Below are 23,143 nucleotides of genomic sequence, written 5' to 3'. Positions count from 1 at the left end.
TCCGCCCGGGTAATAGTTAAAAAGCAGGACAGTTCTTTTCAGAACTGAGAAGTCTCCTGAACACCCGCTAAATCTACTCCGCAGTAGTAGAATTAAGCAAGACAGTTCTCTAAGAACGAACTCTACCTGGCAAGTAGATACATACATGGTGTTACCGCAAACCAAATATACAGTATAAATTGTAGTTCCTTGGTTATTCATACATTGACCTTGCATTGGAAGATGTGCACGACCACAATCATGAGTTACATTTGTTTCGCTTCAATTTTATGAAAATCAATTTGTAAGTCCGTACAAACCTTGATGAGAACAAATAATTTGGCACAAAAACAAAGTTGTAGACCACATTAGCTAACATGAAACCTACAAAGAAAATAGTTTGATTGAATAAGAGAAATGGGTTAATTTGGAATTTGAATGTGCTATAAAAAAAAATAATATTAATAATTATATTTATTTTGGCAAAAAGTTGGACATAAAACTTTGAAACAAATTTTAAAAATTGCGTCAAACAGGTTTAAAAGGCCTACAATAAGGCCCCCTATCCAAAAGATTTATTAAAAAAAAACCACTAAAGATCATAAGAAAATCACATAATGTATATATAAGGCCTTACAATTAAAAAAGCATTTAACAAAACAGAAATATTGCAGTGAGACATGAAGGAGAGTCTTGAATAAAAATGCTGAATTTGGAAGGGAATTTAATCTAATTTTCACAGCAGCCAGGTTTGTTTTCGGAGCATGCCATCAATAAAACGGCAACATTAGCGATAGTGTGTGCTGTGTGTACATTGATTATTTGTCAAATAAGTACCTTCCACATGTACTCCATCTTCCGTTGCTAGGTTTCAGCACTGGTTATGATTAGCCCTGCACACTTATACTAGGTAATTTATTGACGTGCACATATAGAATACTACTCTAATACGTACAAAGCCCTACGTATTTGATTAATACATGTAGTACGTTCAGATCACTTTATTAGTTATTAGTGACCCAGTAACTTTGCAGAACATAATAATCATATTATAATAAAAAATATTATCTTCAAGTACGCGCTAATCCTCCAATCAGATTGGCAGAATGGAGTGGTGATAAAAAGCTATATTGCACGCCTAATATCAATACCTGCGTCTTGTGTGTTCTATGGTCACGCGCCAAGTTTGCTTGAAGATAATTATACGTTATCACACGCACGCTCGTGGAAATACGGAAAATATAGCGCTTCTGCGTCCCATATCCAACTGTGCCTACGCCATCTTTAGATATGGGACGCATACGCGCTATATTTTTCCGTATTCCACTCGCGCTTGTGTGATAACTTACAATATAATGTTGACTCTATAGCGAAATTCCTGGCCTGGAATTTCATCTTTGAAAGGGCAAGGCCATTTTCAATTTGCATTCCTAGGGCACTTCCATTGGTTCTCCCTTGGACAGAAACTTTTGTTAATTACTCCTCAAATAAATAAATTGCCCCAAAAATGAGGCACTCTACAGCTGATGATAGTGATATATATTGAGAAACAATTTCCTTCAAAGGAATTTTGTTTTAGAGAGAGTGATTCAAAAACATTTCAATCTGAGAAACATTTTTGGATGAAATCTTTCTCAGATTGTGATTCTAATTACCGATCCGCTCCGGACTTTCAACAATACATGTATCTTAAATGCTATCTCCTTTTGAAGTGAAATTCCCACAGGTTAGTTTTAATGTATCCATGGGATTTTAAAACAACCAAATGAATCAAGAAACCAAAGGTACATGTATACTTTGCCTTGAACAATGATGTGAAATAAGGCCTTTTGATTGATGAAAATTTGTGTCTTTGTACTGTGCCTCAGCCGAACTTGTAAAGTTGTGGTCCAGAATCCTAGACAGTTTTGACTATTAATCTTGGGGAGAGCCTCCGCATCATGCAAACCACAGGGAACTCTGAAATGTAAATGTCAACCTGACAGTTTGATTCGTCTTAACCAAGGCTTTCGGGATTATTTAAAACTCTCGGGAGATAGACAAAATGACAACGTGCGCAGGTGGGGGAAAGAAAAGATAATCAATTTGGCGGCGGGCAGAGTCGGTGAGGTGGCGGGCAGAGTTAGGTGAACTGGAAGGCAATGAAGGCTGGATTTTTTAGATACAATGAAACTGAGGCCTTTTGAGAATTATTTGATCAACAAAGTTAATTGATTGATAGAAAACAATTTTATTAGTGTACAATGTACTATACGTAGGGGGAATGAGTAAATGAGAATGGCTTTTTGTTATCAAATTTGAAGTGTAAAAATTAATCACTGTCTCGATGCAATAATGACATCAACTGTATAATCCTTAACTCCAGACATAGTCCAGCGTACATTGTATAGTAAAAACTATGCTTGTTTAAACATAACTTCTGAAGTGGATTGTTATGGGAATCTATCCCATGCACTTATGGACCAATACTCAACAATTTTGGCTGACACAGCAAATAAAATTATGTGTGAAGTACATATGAGGCCTGAAACTACATTGGGTGCGTCCGTTTAGCTTCACGATGTGTGGCATTTTTTTTTCTACAAAAACGAATGTGGGAAATTATCTGCACACGTTCGTCCTGGGAAAAAAAACTGCCACACACAGGGGTCGACCCGGGGAAGCTAAACGAACGCACCCATTATTTCAAGGAGCACAAAGGCAACGACAAGGGGCATGGAAGCAATCGTCTATTTGTGCCTCTGCGAAGAAGTATTAGGCTTGACACTCAGGCCTGATACTTCACGGAGGCAACAAAGGCGATTGCTTCTGTGGCCCCTGGACATTGCCCCTTGAAATGCTCAGGAGCCTGTAGAAATTTTCATACACAGCTCCCGAACTCTGGAACCGGCTTCCAATACATATTAGAAATGCTCACTCACTGGATCTATTCAAGAAATCACTTTAAAACTCATCTGTTTACTCAGTGACTTTTTCAATATTCTGCCAGCTATTTCACATTGGTGTACTTTCCTTTGCCTATAGTTGTATATATTAATGTAGTTTAAGTAGTTTTCTTTGTATGTTTGTTATCATGCCTGTACAGCGCATTGGGGTCTGTCTTTGACGGAATGCGCTCTACAAGAGTGATTTATTATTATTATTATTATTATTATTATTATTATTATTATTATTATTATTATTATTATAGGGTGCCCTTTACAAGGAGAAAATGCCTTGGTGCCCTTGCCCTTTCAAAACGAAGCATGCAGGCCTGGACACTACTTGTGTAAAACATTTCAAGGGGCACCAAGAACCATGGAGGCAATTGCCTCTGCTTTGCCTCTAGCTGTGAAGTATTTAGGCCTGCTTTGAAACATTTCAAGGGGCTCCATGGCAAACAAGGAAGCAATTGCCTCTGCTTTGCCTCTAGCTGTGAAGTATTTAGGCCTGCTTTGAAACATTTCAAGGGGCACCAAGAACCATGGAGGCAATTGCCTCTGCTTTGCCTCTAGCTGTGAAGTATTTAGGCCTGCTTTGAAACATTTCAAGGGGCACCAAGAACCATGGAGGCAATTGCCTCTGCTTTGCCTCTAGCTGTGAAGTATTTAGGCCTGCTTTGAAACATTTCAAGGGGCACCAAGAACCATGGAGGCAATTGCCTCTGCTTTGCCTCTAGCTGTGAAGTATTTAGGCCTGCTTTGAAACATTTCAAGGGGCACCAAGAACCATGGAGGCAATTGCCTCTGCTTTGCCTCTAGCTGTGAATATTTAGGCCTGCTTTGAAACATTTCAAGGGGCTCCATGGCAATGACAAGGAACATGGAGGCAGGTGCCTCTGTTGCTATGTGAAATTGTATCACGCCGACGCCTGTGTGCCCATTCTTGTGGCTCGCAGGGTTTCCAGACTGATCTAAAATTGTGGCTTAGTTTCCCTTTGTAGATACATTTGTGAAGATTGGTTTTGAGGCATGTGTGAAAGCTCTCAATAATTAAAGGAGAACAGTTTACTGCACTGTCTTCAGATTTCTGTTTAAAAAAAAACAGGAAGACAAAAACAGAATCTTTCTTAAAATTCTTACACTAAGAACCAAAACACAAATTATGGCAAAGCCTAATTGACTTGAACTCTTCACAGGTTATTTATTTAGCATCCAATTAAACATGCATTAAATTTCCTTCTGGTTGTGATGACATTACTGCATGATACTCATCTATTATGTATACAAGATTCTCCACTTTCTTCCGATGAATACAAACCTGTCTTGCTCCGCATCAACTTGCATTCAACGCCTACTCTCTCTCTACCTAACTCTCTTTCTCTTCCTGTGTCTTGACATTTCGAGGACGAGGAGTAATGAGCCACAAAGGTGTTCAGAGTCAATAGATTCCCATCCTATGAAGGATGTTAGAGCATGGAGGGAGGGATAAACACTATGGTTGCTTTATATCAAAAGGGATGGGGTGAGGGGATCGAATTAAAATTGGGCCTGGCTGTTGGTTGTCACTCGATTGGGGTATTAGATGTTTGTTTGTTTGTTTGTTTGTGTGTGTGTGTGTGTGTGTTTGTTTGTTTGTTTGTTTGTTTGTTTGTTTGTTTGTTTGTTTGTTTGTTTGTTTGTTTGTTTGTTTGTTTGTTTGTTTGTTTGTTTGTTTGTTTGTTTGTTTGTTTGTTTGTTTGTTTGTTTGTTTGTTTGTTTGTTTGTTTGTTTGAATGATATTCCCATCAAGGGAACTCGGCAAACTCCCACAAAGGGATACACATGGTAAACACCAAGCTAGCAAAAGCCAATCTCTCTCATACAAACATTGGTTTAACGTCTATGGTTATGAATTACACAAATCAAGAAATTGTGATTAAGTAACTAGACGACAATACTTATAGCAGTTAGCTTGGGGATTCGAACCAACAACCTTATGATTGAAAGTCCTGCAGTCTAACCACTTGACCACGGTTGGTTTAAAGTTTGAAATGGTAGTTTGGATTGGAATACTGAGCGGGAGTATGTTGGAGCATGGAGGGAGAGATAAACACCATGGTTGCTTTAAATGAAAGGGATGGGGTGAGGGGATTGAATTACTATTAGAGGCAGCTGTTGGTTGTCACTCGATCGGCGTAGCTTTTGGTCCCCATTGGTAGGGTTTAAAGTTTGGATGGGAATACTGAGTAGGGGGAAAATCGCAGGTACTCAAAATAGATGGGTGTTCAAGAGGATCAAAGGACAAACCCTGTTACAGGTATTGTTCACCGGATTGGGTTATATTTAGTATCCTCATTGGTGGGTTTAAAGTTTGAAATGGTCCGATTGGGGGAGTTTTGATGGGAATACTGAGGAGGGAAACAAACAGGGATGAGATACTTAAGACTTTTATCTGAATTCCTGAAAAAGTAGATGAGGGATTAATTCAACATGTATATTGCTTGGGAATAAAACAAGAAAGTGGAGGTGTTTGTTTTCACGCGTTTGGCGTTCAATTAATATTAATCGTTTGTGAGTTAGTCCCAGTAGACTTATGTGGGCGCTGTGGATTGACTGAAGTCTTGCATATATTGTGACCCGTTAAAGTACTCGAATGTTTGAAGATTTGCACGGTCTGTTGTGACAGATTGAATTAAGGATGAGGAAGAGGAAAAATAAACATGGCTGCTGATGAATCATGAATATTTATGAGGTTGGGTAATGAATATTTAAATTAATAAGGCTGGAGCAGATGCAATAACAAGTCACTCAGAGCTGGTACATGTAGTGGCCATCATGTATGGACATTTTTTTAACCCTAATTTGCTGAACGTACATTTTATGTAGATTACAGTTAGTCATTTTACTTATTTATTTATGTTTTTGTTTATTCTTTATTTAGATTTTTTTTTTTTTTTTTGGGTGGGGGGGGGCAATAATGAAAGTGTCGTGCTTAAGGACTCCGGGTTTAAGACCAGGACTCAAACCCACACTCTGCTGATCAGAAACAACAGAGCTTGAATCCAGTGTGATTGAACACTTGCTTACAACTCCTAGATTATGGTGTCACCACAAACCTTCGAGGTTATAAACTAAGGCCTATTTCCTATGTTTTCCTTAAATCTTCATGAAACATTGAAGGAGATTGAGGGAAAACAAGTCAGCCGCCCGGCCGGGGCTGTACAAATTGTAGATTTGTGGCGTTCTTCTCAAATCACTTGATTTGGAAGCGGCTTTCAGCTTAGTGCTCTCGTGGATGTTATAAGCCGTGCATGCTTTTCGTTTAAAAAAAAACGTCATTCTCATGTGTCCAAATGCAAACCTTATTTTTTATTAAAATAAAATCCTTTTGAGGATTGAGTTTTAATCTAAATGCAAGTGAGTAGGTGTTCATCTCGACTTGATTTTCTAACGGTGAACAACTCCTACACACTGTATTGTACAAGTTACATGTAGTATTGAAAATCCTTCACAATAATAATAGTGTCTAAATGTAAATTTGTGATTTATACTGCACAGTCAAAATGAGCCTGATGAAATATAATAACACATTTTCTTGAAACATTGAATTTGATAAACCTTTGACAGGTTTGGCTGTAGGGTGTTTTTTTTTAAATTGTGAGAATGGTTAGAAGTGTGACTTTTTTAAAACAGAAACGTTTTTTTCCTGGTAAAGGCAAAGTATACCTTATTTTTCTTTTTTCGTTCCCTTTAAAATACAGTAGGAAAATTTTCGACCAATTTAACAACATTAGAACACCATGACAAACTTGACACTGCCAGAGACGCTGATTAACACCCAAAATCTTGTTGGCAATTTCACACAGATTCGTTACAGGTTTTCACTGGCCAGATGGTGACTGAAGTGCCACTAGCTCATTTATTAAAACAATGCTTTTACGATGTCATGGTAATGGGCAATCAAATCCCTAATAAGGTAAACAGTAATCTCTGATGAAAACAAGTGCTCTGCAGTTTGTCTAATGAATAACTAAGTGCTGCAGGCCTGATACTTCACGGAGGCAACGAAGGCGATTGCCTCCGTGGCCCCTGGTCATTGCCTCAATGCCCTTAAAATGCTTCAGTAGAAATTTACAATGTCCTCATAGGGTGCTCTTTTCAAGGAGAAAATGCCTTGGTGCCCTTGCCCTTTCAACAACGAAGCATACAGGCCTGGTGCTGTATTGCTTGGATAGCAAATTGCACACTGTACATCATTGTACTTGTCCTATAACAAATAAGCCTGGTACAAAATATTATGCAGAGTGCACACTGTGTATTAAAGGCAGTGGACACTATTGGTAATTACTCAAAATAATTATTAGCATAAAATCTTACTTGGTAACAAGTAATGGGGAGATCTTGATAGTATAAAACAGCGTAAAAACGGCTCCCTCTGAAGTATTGTAGTTTTCGAGAAAGAAGTAATTTTCCACGAATTTGATTTCGAGACCTCAAGTTTAGAATTTGAGGTCTTGAAATCAAGTATCTGAAAGCACACAACGAACGTGTGACATGGGTGTTTTTTCTTTCATTAATATCTCGCAACTTCGACGACCGATTGCGCTCAAATTTTCACAGGTTTGTTAGATTATGCATATATGTTGAGATACACCAAGTGAGAAGACTGGTCTTGGACAATTACCAATAGTGTCCAATGTCTTTAAAGGCAATACATTTTGCAGTTTTTTTTGAGCCATTCGATTAAATTTTGTAAAATAAAATTACCAGTAATGTGAAAATTTCATTTCAATAGGTGGACATGTTTTTGAAATATCGCCAAAAATTTGGAGTAAATACTTATGTCCACACAGGACTTGAGAATAACCCCTTCAATACATAGTAGGAATAAACAATCTCAGAAGCGATACCTCAGATTCAGGCATACATGTAACCTGTAACCACATTGTACTTCAAAGTGAAATGTTTCTCAAAATGCTTTTATCGAAAGTTGCAGTAGGCTTACATAAATGTACGTATTTAAACCGAAGGTTTTTATTGCCATTAATAAACATATCTTCCCTTTAACATTTTACAAATGCATACCCAATGTTTGACAAAACATAAAAAGTCCCTAATGGTTTTAGGAGTCCGTATCTTTCAAAATTTCTTCCTCACGACGTTTGAAACATCCTTATTGTTTTAGCCCAGAAAGCCGGGGCAATTCAGTCGTAGTCCCCCATCCCTCCGACCGCCGTAGGGAAAATAAAATAAAAGCTCTTCCCGAAGCATGTAGGAAATAAAAAAGTAGCGGCGCTCGCTCATTGTCGTTGCTGGGGTCCCTGCAAGCCTCAGCCATGGCATTTCAACAGCCCCCAATCAGCTCTAAGATAATCAATACCCTGTATGCACGAGGGGGGAGGGCTTAAAGGGGTAGTCTGGTATCGCATTTAAAGGGGCAGTTGTATTTAATCTCATTACCTTCAATCTTGTCTAGCCCCGCTTGTGTGACTCAGGTAGAGGATCAGGGCCCAATTTTGTGACTCTGCTCATCGAATTAGCAAAGAATCGACACTTACAGAAGCATGGAATTCTGTGCTTAGGATATGAGGCATTCTCTGCTTACACGGCTACCGCAGAAATTTGGAGTAAACCCTCCCTTTAAACCACTGCGATACGAGTTAATATTTTTGGCTACTGCCCTCCAAGTTTTTATAGTTTTATTTGTCCAAATATCTACCTCTCCCCCAATCCTTGATGGTGCAGACTCTACTCTCAGACTTATAGTTATACAACCTCCACCCCTCCTCCCTGGGGACATCTATGGCTTATAGCCACCAGCATGAAAACATAAATGCTCACAAAATGCTTTAAAACGTACACATTGTTGTCAAATTGAGGAGGCATTCAACGACGACGAACAAAAAATATGCATTGCATTCCTCAAACCTTGCCCTCGTGTGTTAAACACTCTCAAATTTCCTCCGAGTAAACATTGCAGACTTGGCCGTTTTCCTTTTGCCCAAGGATTTTTAATATCATATTCGTGCAATTTGCGAGCAGGAGGTGGTTGACAAAAGCGGCACAGGTTCGTAAGAAATTTCTGGTGTGACTTTGAATAATTATAGATTTTTTTCTCCTGAATTTTGTATTTGTGTTTGCATTTTGATGGCTGGTTGAATATCGTATTCTCGCAATGGGAGGGCATTGGTTAACAAAACCGACAAAGGTCGTACGACATTTCTACATTGTAAGTGTGAATTTTTTATGGCTGTTTCAGTTCTTCAAAGGATTTTCAATATCATCTAAGTGCAATTTGTGAGGACATTAGTTGACAAAACCAGCAAAGGTTTGTCAGTAATTTCTTGTGTGACTTTGAAATATGAGAATTTTTCTGTATTTTTGATGGGTTTTTTAAAATAATGGATGGCTGTTATATCATATTTGTGCAAATTGCGATGACAGTGTGGTTAACAAAACCTTGCAAAGGTTCGTAAGGAATTTGTAGTGTGACTCTAATGTTCTTAATTTTTGATAACTTCATTTGAAGTGGAGTCCTTGACATTTGAATCGTGATGAATTTGACAAATTTCTATTCCTAACGCAGCCGAATTATTTGGTTTGGTTTTATTTTGTTGTTTGGCGGTTTGTGTGTGGTGTGAGGGGAGGCGGTTACATCAATGTACATGGGAAACTTTAATCTACATTTGAGGAAAGGGGACTACCCTCTGCTACCAAAACTATCAGTCCATGAGCGGTTTGAAGGTGGTTGAAGTAAATCAACAGTCAGTCGGAGTGTAAAATTACATCATAGATGTGTGCTGTATTAATGTACAATGTAACCCGAGTAGTTGAATGGATTAAATTACACCGTAGCAGGTCTTGGGACATACATGTATGGGGAAAATGTGAATATTTGCTTGGAATTTATTTGGTTAAAAGATTGTGTTTCTGAAGTTTAAACTGATTGTTATATCTTTCTTGTTAATTCTGATAATGACTATATACAAGTGTTTATAAAGGGATTTTTTAAATGTTTCTCTGTACGCGCCACGGAGCATTGTTTTTTCAATGGATTTTGCGCATTGTTGCTAATATTTTGCTATTAAAGTTGGACCCTTCCTTTAAGTATACTTTCCCTTTAAAGGGAAGCGATGTTTACATAAATCTGCCACTATCTGATACTCTTGAAGCATGATCCATACATGTACCTGCTAACCAAAGGTTTTTATCACCATTAATTTTAAGAGTGGTTACCAAACATGGACCTTCACTTTAAGAGTGATTGCCAAACTACATTTACAAGTACCTTCCCTTTAAAGGAAAGTGATGTTTACATAAATCTGCCACTATCGGATACTCTTGAAGCATGATCCGTCTCCCTGATAATATGAAGCTGGTTAATCAAGCATGGTCCATTAGTGAAGCCAGACTTCAAATCACCGCATCCATTTACAGAATGCCATTGAACCTAAACACGCTAAATGAAAACATGGATTGGAGCATTGTTCAACCAATATCATAAAGCTGCTTAAAAGGCACTGGACATGTTTGGTAATTACTTCAAATATTAGCATTTATAAACAAATTACTTAGTAACGGGCTCGAGGGAACAGTGAAGAATTGTTTTCTTATTGACTATTACAATAAATAATATGACAACATAACTTTAAAAAGAGGAATAATCATATTAATTTTGGTTTTTACCCATACACCGATGTGTGTTAGCACTGTATACTCAGTACTTTCCGAGTCCTGTGAAAAAAATATCACAGGCATGTTACTCGGGTGGGATTCGAACCCACGACCCTTGCAATTCTAGAGCAGTGTCTTACCAACTAGACTACCGAGGTTGCCCGGCAGCTAGAGGCAGATCAAATCATTTGTTTTGGCAGCGGGAATAATCATGTTACCAAGGTATAACAAAACAATTGCCGTGGACCCCGTCACAGCGTGCAACAATTGTATAATGTACAGCAGCCCTGGATAAATGCATTTTAAGAAACATTTCACTTCAAAGAATTGCTGTTATGGAAAAGCAAACACTTTTTATCCAACAAATTTGAATATGAGAATCGATGCCACATAAACACTTCTAAGATTGCGTATTTCTTATGGGATTATTCTTCCTTTGTTGACATACAGTATTCGCTACGGATTGTTGGTTATATCTCAATTTTATTGTATAAAACTACATTTTATATTGGAATAAAACAGTCATAAACGAAAAAAAAGAGAAAAAAAAAGGTAAGCTTTGCTTTTAATTTTTGGACTTTTGAGAGGAGAAACAAGACTTTCTCTTAATTTGGCGGTTTGAGTCAATACATTGGTTCAGATGGATGAGTCACTAGGGTATTGATGGAGTGATGACCAATAGGGGCAGATCATCAGATCAGGGGGATTAGCAAGAACAGGCTCCTCATACTTTCCCCGTGGGTGGGGAAGGGTTTAACATTTTTAAACCAATAATAAATTGGGTTGGTTTTAGCTGTAGACTAGTCTTGGTTCCAAGACCATTGGTGTTGCGTGGTCACACACAACCAATGTTTCGATCCCGAACTATGCTAATCACATTCATGCATGCGTACAGACCCTGTTGGTTGGCAAACACCATAGAGTGGTGCACTAAGCAGACCCGCAATCGCGTCTGCGTCACGCACCCATTAGCCGTGTACAAAACAGCCCGATGTTCCCTCATTTTGCCAACCAAAACGTTAGTGCGCACGCGCTATGTGCAATTTACATATTTCATGGGAAGGGTCTATTGTGAGCTTGCTACCTTCCAGTGACTTTTGAAATGAAAATGAATGACGTACACAAAACAATGGAAATCGAAAGCTTGCCTCCAAGTTTTCTTGCTAACTTGTGAAATCAATTGCCTATCTGGGGCACATTGCCTCCTATATACATGTACATGTACATGCAGGTCTGGAATTTCACGGAGGCCACGGCGGCCTCCGTTGCCCTTGTCTTGGCCTTGGTACCCTTTCAAAAACTCCAATAGACTATAAGATTTACAATGGAATTGCCCTTTTCAAAATGAAAATGGCCTTGCCCTCTCAAAGATGAAATTCCAGGCCTGTACATTATTGCACAACATGCCTTGAATTTCGTTCTTGAAGGGGCACAGAAATTTTCCTCTGATAAGGGGCACTTCTGAGAAAAATTTGTATTTGAACTTTGAGACAAGGGCAACACATCAAAAGCACAGGGCACCTTGGCAATTTGTGTTATTTCGAGGCCAGGGGTCGATTTTACAAAGAGTTAGGACTAGTCCTAACTTAGGACTAGTCCTAGGAGATATACAAATTGCATGGATGGTCCTAAGTTAGGACGAGTAACTGGTCCTAACTCGAGATAAGACTAGTCCTAACTTTTTGTGAAATCCACCCCTGGAATAACTCCTTGGGCTAAAATGTGGTTACCCCCTCCAAAGTACAACCTGTATGCATGGTATCATCCACTAATAGCATGGCTGCTGGTAGCGCAGAATGCACGTCTACCTTCCCAACTTTCTATGAAACAATTATGGTTTGTGCCTTGCTCCCCAATGTCTAGAAATATCTGATTTTGTCGTGCCAGGATAGTCACTTTAACAGTTCTGGATAAAATCACTCTCTGATTGTATTATACACACATGTACTCGGGGAATTCCAACTGACGATCTTAATCTCCATTCACACAAAGTCTCCACACTCCCCTGTCACATTTAAAAGCTTCTAAAATACATTTAAAATCGTTCCCACTGCATCAAGAAACCCCCTCACCAAGATTCTAAACTCTTTCCTGTTCATTGCATTGACTGTACTCCTCGCGAACCCTCAGTTCTCGAGTCTAATACACTCTGTCAATTAGAATTTACTTTGAATTGAAAGTGACAACTCTAAACCAATTTATTGTTACTGTTCCACACGGAGGTAAATTGAGATATTCTAAGTAGTTTATCAGAGTTGACTCAAAGCTGGCAACGTTAGAAACATCTGTGGTGTTGATTGTGTGGTTGAGAACGGTCCTGTAGCGGTTAAAACTGCTGTGTGCCAGTGGCTACATGAGAAAGAGAAATATTTTGTTACAATTTTTTTGTTCGGGTTGGGAGATGGATCGGGACTCTGACAGTGTGTAGTTGTAGCTAAAGGCATTTCTGTCAACTCTGGGTTGTCAGTGTTTGTACAGGTCTATTTTAAAGCCATTCACATTTCAATGTTCACCTAATTTTCTCTTGGATCGTAAGACAATGTCTGAGAAATTGCTCATGGACTACCAAAGTGGTCCTGTAGCATGCACTGCAGTTGGTTGCCTCCAAGTTGCCTATAAAAGTTGCCTCATGTGACAAGGCCCTTAGCATACATGAAATAATTTTACAGTGCACCACCAGCCTCTTACATTGGTAAGTGTTAGGACAAGTGCCCAACTTTATAGAGGACTGGTGCTGAGCACACAAATTTGCTTGCCATGAAATTTCTTCCTTGGGCCTGGATAGTGTACCCGATACCAAAGTTAATCAAACAGGATTACCAACCACAATGTCCATTTGTTGCATATTGCTTGTTACCGGTATTCAGCTGTTGCTTGCTTATCCTAAAAATCATGTGGAAACTTGGTAGCCTAATCCTGTTTTTATCAAGGAAGAGATTTCATGCTTAGCAAATTTTTGTGCTTAGCAGCTCTATGAAATTGGGCCCAGTACTTTAGACCAGGACAAGTCCGATGATCTACATCTATTTTTTTTTTTTTTTCAGTTCAATATGGTTGTCAAAGAATGCTGTTCAAATGTTTGAGTTTGCGTCTTACAATCCCACTGAGTATCACCCAGCCATGTCTGTAACACTAGCAGGCCTGAAACTTCCTGAAAGCAACAAGGGCAATTGCCTCCATGCCCCCTGGGTTTGCCTTGGTGCCCTCGAAATGCTCCAGTAAAAACGTACAACTTCCTCATACAGTAGGATGCCCTTTACCAAGGAGAAAATGTCTTGGTGTCCTTTCCCATGTATTCCACACCAAAGTTAATCAACTTGTTTTTCGGAATTGTAGACTTCCATCAGGGAGAAAAGTTATTGAACCGTCCTACGTATTTTTGTTATTTTTTTTCCGGTTTGAAGATAAATATTTTGTTAGATGAAGACTTTTTAGAGAAAAAAAGTCACTAAGCTGTCATTGAATAAAGATTCCATTTGGAAAGAGTTACAACAAACAAAATTTAGCATGAAAGGAAGGTTTAGCATGAATAGGCCCCCCCTAAGTAAAAAATAATACTTGGTTTTCCTTTCAATTTAAAATCAGAGAATATGTATTTACTTCGCAACACGTTTTCATAATGATTTTATTCCACGTACTGCATCTCTTTGGAACTCCTTGCCTTGTGGCTGTTTCCCCATTCCTACAATCTGGACTATTTTAAGAGGAATATCAATTCCTGCCTACAGCTCTCCTGAGTTATTGTCATGTTTAATAATGTTCTTCTTGTAGCCCCTTACAGGTACCCAGAGTGGCTTAGCCTTGTTTGGGGCGAGCTTGCATTTAAACAAAAAAAGTTAAACAGCCAATAAAGGATTCTCAAATATATAGATATTACAGTTTTCTAACAGCATGTAGTCCATCCAGGAAACATGAAAAATATAACGAGTCTCTTACCTCACGTTAAACATAGTAAAAATGGGTTTTCTCCAGAACGCTCCAAGCCAAATTTCTGAAAAATGTGGGGTCAAACAAACCCGCGCGACAAAGGAATCGTGACGTCAGTGGCGGCTATTTGGTGTGGAAATGCCAAAGCTGGAGAACTGTGTTCAAAACCAATAGGGGAAAATCGTCACTGGCGTCCTTGGTCATTAGTATATAGATAAGCCATTTTGACTCTCGGCTGGAAAAAGCCGCGCGGCCGGGTGCATTTTTGACTCAAGTTATTTATTGCTAAATGCAAATTTTGAGAGTAAACTGGTTATTTACCATGTTAACCGGTATCTGCGATGTCTATTTGGCCATTAAAAGGTAATAGTTGACATATTGGGATCATCCTATATTGGCTCTTTAAAAATAAGAACTCAAAAGGATTTTTTTTTTTTCCTTTTTTGATAAGATACTGATAGTAAAATGTGTGTAATTTTGACCAATGGTGCAATGTATCATATAATTGTTTCTTACGTTACATAAAAACATTATGAATCGATGAACATGTCCTTGCATTGCAGCGCCATGTCCATCTAAATACACCGCGTGTCATGTTTTGCTTTCTTAATAATGCCTCAAACCGAAGCTCTCTCTCTCTCTCTATCTATTGACAAGTGAAAAAAGGCATTTTTAATTTGGATTCACGGCTTCTTTTCTTACTGTCATGCCGGTCTGTATTGATTTACTCAATGTACCGGTAATTTCATTACATTCATTTACTGTACATAGCTACTGGAGCTCGGTGTGTTTGGTGGCTGCTGGGGGTAATTTATCAGCTGCGGGGGTGGAGGGGGATGGGGTGATGAATGGAGGGGACAACCATGTGATACGGAGGGGATCTACTCTGTATTGGTGGGGGGGGAATTATTCATGTACTGTGTATGGCTACTGGAGCTTGCTGTGGTTGGTGGCTGCTGGGGGTAATTCATCAGCTGCAAGGGTGTAGGGGGATGGGGTGATGGAGAGGGGGGGGACAACCATTTGATGTGGAGGGGGTACCCTGTATTAGGGGGGTACATTCATTTACAGTACATGGCTACTGGAGCTCGCTGTGTCTGGTGGCTGCTGGGGGTAATTCATCATACAGCTGCGGGGGTGGAGGGGGGTTGAGGAGGGGGTACTGTATCTGTGTATGATGATTGGTACAATTTTTTTTTTTTTGCTATAGAGTTGTGTTGTGAGATAGGCCTAATAATGGAAGAAAAAACACCCTTGAAACACGAAGTTGTGCGTTTTCAGATGCTTGATTTCGGGACCTCAAAATCTTATTCTGCGGTCTCAAAATCAAATTCGTGGAAAATTACTTCTTTCTCAAAATCTATGTTACTTCAGAGGAAGCCGTTTCTCACAGTGTTTTATACTATCAACAGCTCCCCATTACTCATTACCAAGTAAGGTTTTATGCTAATAATTATTTTGAGTGATTACCAACAGTGTCCACTGCCTCTAAGGTACATGTACGAAGTGAATATGAAATCTACAACACATTACCATACAATCCATAATGTACAATGCACCTTTGTGACCCAAATAACATGTGGGAAGTCATCTTTGAACATGTGTACATGCAGGCATTGCAGTCTGGAACTTTCACTTGAAGAAAAAAAAAAGGAATGTTTTCGTGTCTTGCAATGGCGTGGCATGACATTAACAGAGTGGCACTGCTAGGCTTTAAAGGCAGTGGACACTATTGGTAATGACTCAAAATAATTATTAGCATAAAAACTCACTTGGTAACGAGTAATAGGGAGAGGTTGATACTAAAAAACGTTGTGAGAGACTGCTCCCTCTGAAGTGACGTAGTTTTCGAGAAAGAAGTAATTTTCCACGAATTTGATTTTGAGACCTCAGATTTAGAATTTGAGGTCTCGAAATCAAGCATCTGAAAGCACACAACCTTGTTTGACATGAGTGTTTTTTCTTCTGTATTATCTCGCAACTCCGACTCCAAATCACGCCCACATTTGCACAGGTTTGTTATTTTATACATGTGTTGAGATACACTGAGTGAGAAGACTGGGGTCAATTTCACAAAGAGTTACATGTAGGACTCGTCTTACCTCGAGTTAGGACGAGTAACTCGTCCTAACTTAGGATTAATCTTAAGGTCTGCATGTTACCGTGCAGGGTTGGGACTCGTCCTTAGTCCTAAGATTAGTCTTAAGTTGGGAAGAGTTTTGTGAAATCGACGGCTGGTCTTTTACAATTACCAATAGGAGACTTTCCAACGCTAGGCGGCAGCAGACATACCGGGTAAATTTCCATTGTTTACGTAGTTCTGAACATGCGCATAATTCTGAGAACAATGGATTTACCCGGTAAGTCTGCTGCCCTCTATCGTCCCAGAAAGTCTCCCATTGTGTCCAGTGCCTTTAATATTGAGTGGATTTGGACACTAGAAGACTCTGTATACTCTAGGGACTGTGCACAGGATACGGGAATCCTCGTTGAATTACTGCATTGTACGATGTTAGAAAATTTAATTTATTGCACAACGGTGGACGAGACCTTTTGAAATGGTATTTGTGTGCAGCACATGTCATTCTTTCCTGCTCTTTTAAAATTCCTGATAGTATGCCTGATTCCTGTTCAATACAACTGTACATTTCAACTTTGCAGTATGTATACATGTATAATACTTTGTAGCTTTTCTGCAACATGCGAAAGGTCCATTATTATTATTATTTTTTTAAATTTTATTTTTCTCCACAAAGTCAATAAATTCACGTTTTTGTTAGTTATCCACAACATGCAAAAGGGCACATTATTATTGTTGTTATTGTTATTATTATTTTATTTGTCTCCACAAATTCAACAGAATTACACACAAAAGAGAAACAATAAAATCTAAATTGGACACGGTTCTCCGATTTTTGGAGGAAAAGGCTTCACTGTGGAGGAAAATGTAAATTTTTATACAAAATCAAAAAGCCATTGGACATAAAAATTATACAAAAATTCTAGACTCAAGATTACAGAGAATGGCTTCCTTCGTGTAGGTTTAACAATCTGTGGAATTCCAACCAACTTGCTATCTCTCTTTGCCGAACCGAATGTTCATTCTGGAACATGGTTTTATCTTTAGGAATTTTTGGGGAGAAATTTGTGCATACTGGCCGATACGCTAACTTAGTGCAGTAAGAGAACCCTGACTTCATCCTACGCATTTCATTCCAATTCATTATAATTTGCCCACTACATATTATTTCCCCCGTGTCCTTTTGTCGATCGCGTCGGCGTCGTCGGCTGAAATACCAAGCCTGCCGAAGTAGACACTTCAATTTAATCATAAGCCACTAATCGCAGTCTTTCTCATTTACCTAATGAACTTACTGCATGTACCTCACCCCAAAACCCTCGATTGCCAAATGGATCGCTATGCATCAGAGTATTTACTTAGCGAGGCCATGCTAATTAAAACACCGGTTTCTTGTACAATATGTCTTGGTAAAATTCAGATCAATAGATTTTTTTTTATTAAGATTTGTCTTAAATGTGTGTACATAATGAGAAAATCCTAAAAAAAAAAAATTTAAGTAAAATTATCTTATGCCAAATTATTGATTGCAAACCAATGCTACCCTAATTGGTTTTGTGTAAGCTTCCTAAGGAGGCCATGCAAATTAAAATGTATGTTTCGCGTGTATACATAATGTAAGTTTACATTATTCCCCTAAAATGCTAGTCATACACTTATATAAATTGCAACAGAAGAACATAAAATGTATCTATAGGACAAAACAAAAATTCAGGTTTCTCAAAGAGCCGCTTTAGATTAAAAAAATGTAAAACACACTTGTTCATGCTTGCTTTCTAACGTCTTGACTGTTTTTGACAATACTTTAACTTACTTCTTCCAGACCAGCGCCTTTGAAGGTTTTCAGTAAAGTGTGCCTTATAACTTATGCTGTAGTTTATTATTAATATTTTAACAAAATAGCCTTCGAGAAAGACTCTGTTAGGATCAAGAAGTCAGGCCATTAACTATTTTTTGCATTTATAACCATAGTCCTTTTGGTTGGTTAGTTGTTTGCAACAGCTAATTCTAATTCTTTTTCCGCGATGCAAATTCAACATCTATAATATCGTTGCGGTACCCGCCCGCTGACCACAACATACATGTAGAATTCGAACTGCCTCTTCCAGGCAGTCTCAGTAGTCTAGTTGGTAAGACACTGCACTAGAATTGCAAAGGTTGTGGCTTTGAATCCAACATGAGTAATATGCCTGTTATAATTTTTCACAGGACTTAAGGGAACGTACTGAGTATAATGTGCTTAACACAGCCACACATCAGTGTACAAGTTAAACCAAAATTAGTATTCTTTATCCCTGATGCAAATTTAAAATCTATTATAAATCTATTTTCTCATTATTTTTACAACACTGGTGATGAGAAACTAAATCAAATTTTCCTGTGGCCTGAAGCATCATCCAATCCTGTATCTCTACAGAGTAGAGAGGGATCTCGGGAAAATACAGCCTCGAGGTTCATGAATATTCATTGATATAGAACTGGATCCAGGGGGGGGGGAGAGAGAGGACGAGTGGGTCTTAGTGTCAGTAGAGATTCAGAAAAGGAAAACACGGCGGAAAGACTGGCCGTGAATTTCAAGTGGCTCTGTAAATTTGGCTGGAATTACCTATACACAGTATAAGACATTGGAATGATGGAGGACATCACGTTATGATTAGATGAGACTAATGCATGCTTGTGTATGTACCTGTATTGGTGTATGATTCAAACAAGCTAAATGCATTTGTCTGAAATATCAGCATGAAGAAAGAGGCCAACAGGGGTGACATTTTCGGGGGAAAAATTGTAAATTTAAATGCTAAAACATATCTTATTTTATATTGACAACATGTGCTTTCCTGACATCACAAAGAAGGGTTAAAATTATCATTAAAAAGAAATGTTCCATTTGATGTATTTTCATTAAACATCTCGACATTAAACCCCTTTTTCTCAGTTTTGTAAACATTTAAAAAGAGACACATTGCTTTCGTATAATAAACAGACAAATAAAAAATAGGTTTGTTTCTTGGTCGTATACATGTACGTGATGTGATGTGATCAAGCAAAATGAGTCGTTTGTAGACCCAGGTCATTAAAAAAAGAGAGAACATAATACTTTAATACTGTTAAAACCCCATGGTGAGTGCACATGCAGGCCTGATACTTCACGGAGGCAACGGAGGCGATTGCCTTCGTTGCCCCATGCCATTGCCTTGGTGCCCTTGAAATGCTCCAGTAGAAATTTACAATTTCCTCATAGGGTGCCCTTTGCTAAGGAGAAAATGCCTTGGTGCCCTTGCCCTTTCAAAAACAAAGCATACAGGCCTGCACATGTACCTCCTTTGGTTCAAAAGTTATGAAAGTAGAAACAGAAAGAGATGGGATGGACTCTGATCACAGCAGGGCAATGTGGAAAGACTATTTCAAAGAGCAAAATGTGCAAAAAGTAACATCTTGCATGTCTTGATTATTTTGTCCATTTCCTCCAGGCCAGATGGAGCCAGGAGCAAAGGTCCGCGCCCTCTTCGATTTCATCGCTTCAGCCTCGGACGAGCTACCCCTCCATACTGGTGACATCATCACTCTAAAACAGAAGGTGGACCATGATTGGCTGATCGGATCATGCAACAACCAATCAGGGACGTTCCCTGCAAACTTTGTTGAGTTGATCGTCGGGGAAGGTGGCGGTGCCACGGAGGCGAAGGGGAGATTTGCCAAAGGTCAGCAGGTCATTGCCATAGAAACGTTCACAGCAAAGGCAGATGGGGATCTGCCATTCCAGAAAGGTGAGATGAGATGATTATAAATTTATGAAAAAGATTTGCGATAACGAATTTGGATTAGTGAAGAGTTATTGGCTCATTGACTTTGTACATACTCCAGGCCCTCGAAAAAACCCACGCCACACACATCAACTGCCGTGGTGCCCTGTGCTGTTGTTGTGTTGCCCTTTGCAAAGATCCAACACAAATTGATCTTTAGTAGAGTGTCACGGCCGAGTGGTTAAGAGCATCGAATTCAAGTTCTGGTGCTAATTCACCGGAGTGTGGGTTCGACTCCCGGTCGTGACACTTGTGTCCTTGAGCAAGATACTTTACTATAATTGCTTCTCTTCACCCAGGGGTATAAATGGGTACCTGCGAGGGTAGAGGTTGATATTGTGAATGAAAAGCTTTCGGAGCGCCACGGCAGCTTGGGGGCTGTATACTCTCCCTAATGGGAGCTGAGAAAGATTAAAGGGATGTTTATTGGCCCAATGACCAGGGGACTAATGTAAAGCGCATTGATACGGTTTATTATGAAATGCGCTATATAAGAATTTGTTATTATTATTATTATTATTATTGACATTTTCCTCCTAGAAGTGCCCCTTTCTAGAGGATAAATTGCTGTGCCCCTCCAAGAGTGACTGTCAAGGCCTGAGAATATACATGTACAGGGCCCCATTTCATAGAGCTGCTAAGCACAAAAATTTGCTAAGCATGAAATTTCTTCCTTGATAAAAACAAGATTACCATCAAAATTTCCATGTGATTTTCAGGATAAGCAAACAACACCTAAATACCAGTAACAAGCAATATGCAACAAATGGAAGTTTGGTAGGTAATCTTGTTTTTATCAAGGAAGAAATTTCATGCTTAGCAAATTTTTGTGCTGAGCAGCTCTATGAAATTGGGCCCTGTAGTAGTTTGAGGAAATCGTTAAAGTGAGCGTATACGTTTGGTAATCACTCTGAAAATTAATAATGGTAATTAAAACTTAATTGGTTAGAAGTACAGCAGATTTCGATAGTACAAAGCATCCCAATTGTATTCAGTTTGTTGGGCGAATAATTTTTTTTTTTTTTACATGTACATTAATCTTGTTATTAAAAGATTTGGGTACTTTTTCAAAATGTCCTTAGATTTACATTGAACTTACAGGGTTTGAAGATAATGATAGTGGAAAGCTTCCCCCTTCAAATCTTACATACTGAGTTGCTGTAGTTTTGTGAGAAATGAGTAAAACAATGTCATGAAAAAAACGTTTGTTGATTAAAATAATTTTCGTCTCATGAGACAAAAATTATTTTCATGACATTGTTTTACTCATTTCCCCAAAACTACAGCACCTCAGCACGTAGTATTTTCATGGAAGCTTTCTACTATCATTATCTTCAAACTGTGTGAGTTTAGTGTAAATCTGTGGACATTGTGTTTTTTTGTCCTACAAAAGTTACATAGACCCTTTAAATGCATTATTTTTGTGAACTGATTCTGTGTTATTTATGTATAGGAGACGTCATTGAGGTATCAAAACAAATTGATGACAATTGGTTGGCAGGTAGACTTGGCAATGCTGCGGGAATATTTCCAGTTGCTTACATTACGGAACAGAAGAGTAAACGCATCAGTACCACAGGTGAGTTTAACCCTGAATCTGAACCCCTCCCCTCACACAAACCGCTGACTCATAACCCCTGAGCCCTTGAAGGAACACATTGCCTTGGATCGGTCGAGTTGGTCTTTGAAAAGCGTTTGTAACCGTTTGCTATAAAATACATATGGTTGGGAAAGATGGTTTAAAAGTAGAATACAATGATCCACACAAATATGCTTCGAAATTGCACGGTTTTCCTTTTACCTCGTCGACTAACACGATCGGCCATTTATGGGAGTCAAATATTTGACTCCCATAAATGGCCATGGCCGATTGTGTTAGTTCTTAAAGCAAAAGGAAAACCACGCAATTTCGAGGCAAATTTGTTTGGATCATTGTATTCTACTTTTAAAACATCTTTCCAACCTTATGCATTTGAAAACAAACGGTTACAAATGCTTTTTATACTGCCAACTCGTTCGATCCAAGGCAACGCGTCCCCCTAACCCTAACCCTAACCCTAACCCTAACCCTAACCCTAACCCTTCACAACCCTTTCCCTAACCTTAATTCAAATCCCCTAACCCTCACCCCTCGCCCTAACCCCTCATAACCTCAACCTAACCCCTAACCACTTATGCATATTCTTTAACTCAAAAACCTCACCCAAAACCCTGACCCACTAAACTACATGTAACCCTTAACTCTCAAACTAACCCTCACCCTAACCCTCAACCTACTTGGAACCACTAACCCCTTTTCTCTAACCCTACCTCTAACTCTTTCACCTGGCCCAAAACCCTGTCCCCTAATTTCCCCGACCCCCTAACCCTCACCCTAGCCCTAACCTTTAACCTGAGTGTACCCTTACCCTAACTCCTAACCCTCACCCTAACCTTTAACCTGAGTGTACCCTTACCCTAACTCCTAACCCTCACCCTAACCTTTAACCTGAGTGTACCCTTACCCTAACTCCTAACCCTCACCCTAACCTTTAACCTGAGTGTACCCTTACCCTAACTCCTAACCCTCACCCTAACCTTTAACCTGAGTGTACCCTTACCCTAACTCCTAACCCTAGCCCTAACCTTTAACCTGAGTGTACCCTTACCCTAACTCCTAACCCTCACCCTAACCTTTAACCTGAGTGTACCCTTACCCTAACTCCTAACCCTCACCCTAACCTTTAACCTGAGTGTACCCTTACCCTAACTCCTAACCCTAGCCCTAACCTTTAACCTGA

The 23,143-nt window shown here is 39.1% G+C and overlaps 1 protein-coding gene across 5 annotated transcripts in view; it reads left to right on the top strand.

The window, feature by feature from the left end:
* Positions 1-23,143, top strand: part of LOC117299308 (dynamin-binding protein-like) — a 56,521-nt gene that overhangs the window by 2,889 nt on the left and 30,489 nt on the right. For 4 of the 5 annotated variants that reach the window (XM_033782818.1, XM_033782819.1, XM_033782820.1 and 1 more), the window contains exons 2-3: positions 20,031-20,327; positions 21,817-21,942. In XM_033782818.1, coding sequence (XP_033638709.1) covers positions 20,036-20,327; positions 21,817-21,942 — 418 coding nt within the window. In that variant the 5' untranslated portion in view covers positions 20,031-20,035. The remainder of the gene's footprint in view (positions 1-20,030; positions 20,328-21,816; positions 21,943-23,143) is intronic. The other variant, XM_033782817.1, reaches the window with a different exon arrangement.

This window comes from Asterias rubens, chromosome 14 (genome assembly GCF_902459465.1).
Source record: "Asterias rubens chromosome 14, eAstRub1.3, whole genome shotgun sequence".
NCBI classification, from domain to species: Eukaryota; Metazoa; Echinodermata; class Asteroidea; order Forcipulatida; family Asteriidae; genus Asterias; species Asterias rubens.
The sequence above is the reverse complement of the archived record's forward strand: the minus strand, read 5'-3'. Positions and strand labels throughout refer to the sequence as shown.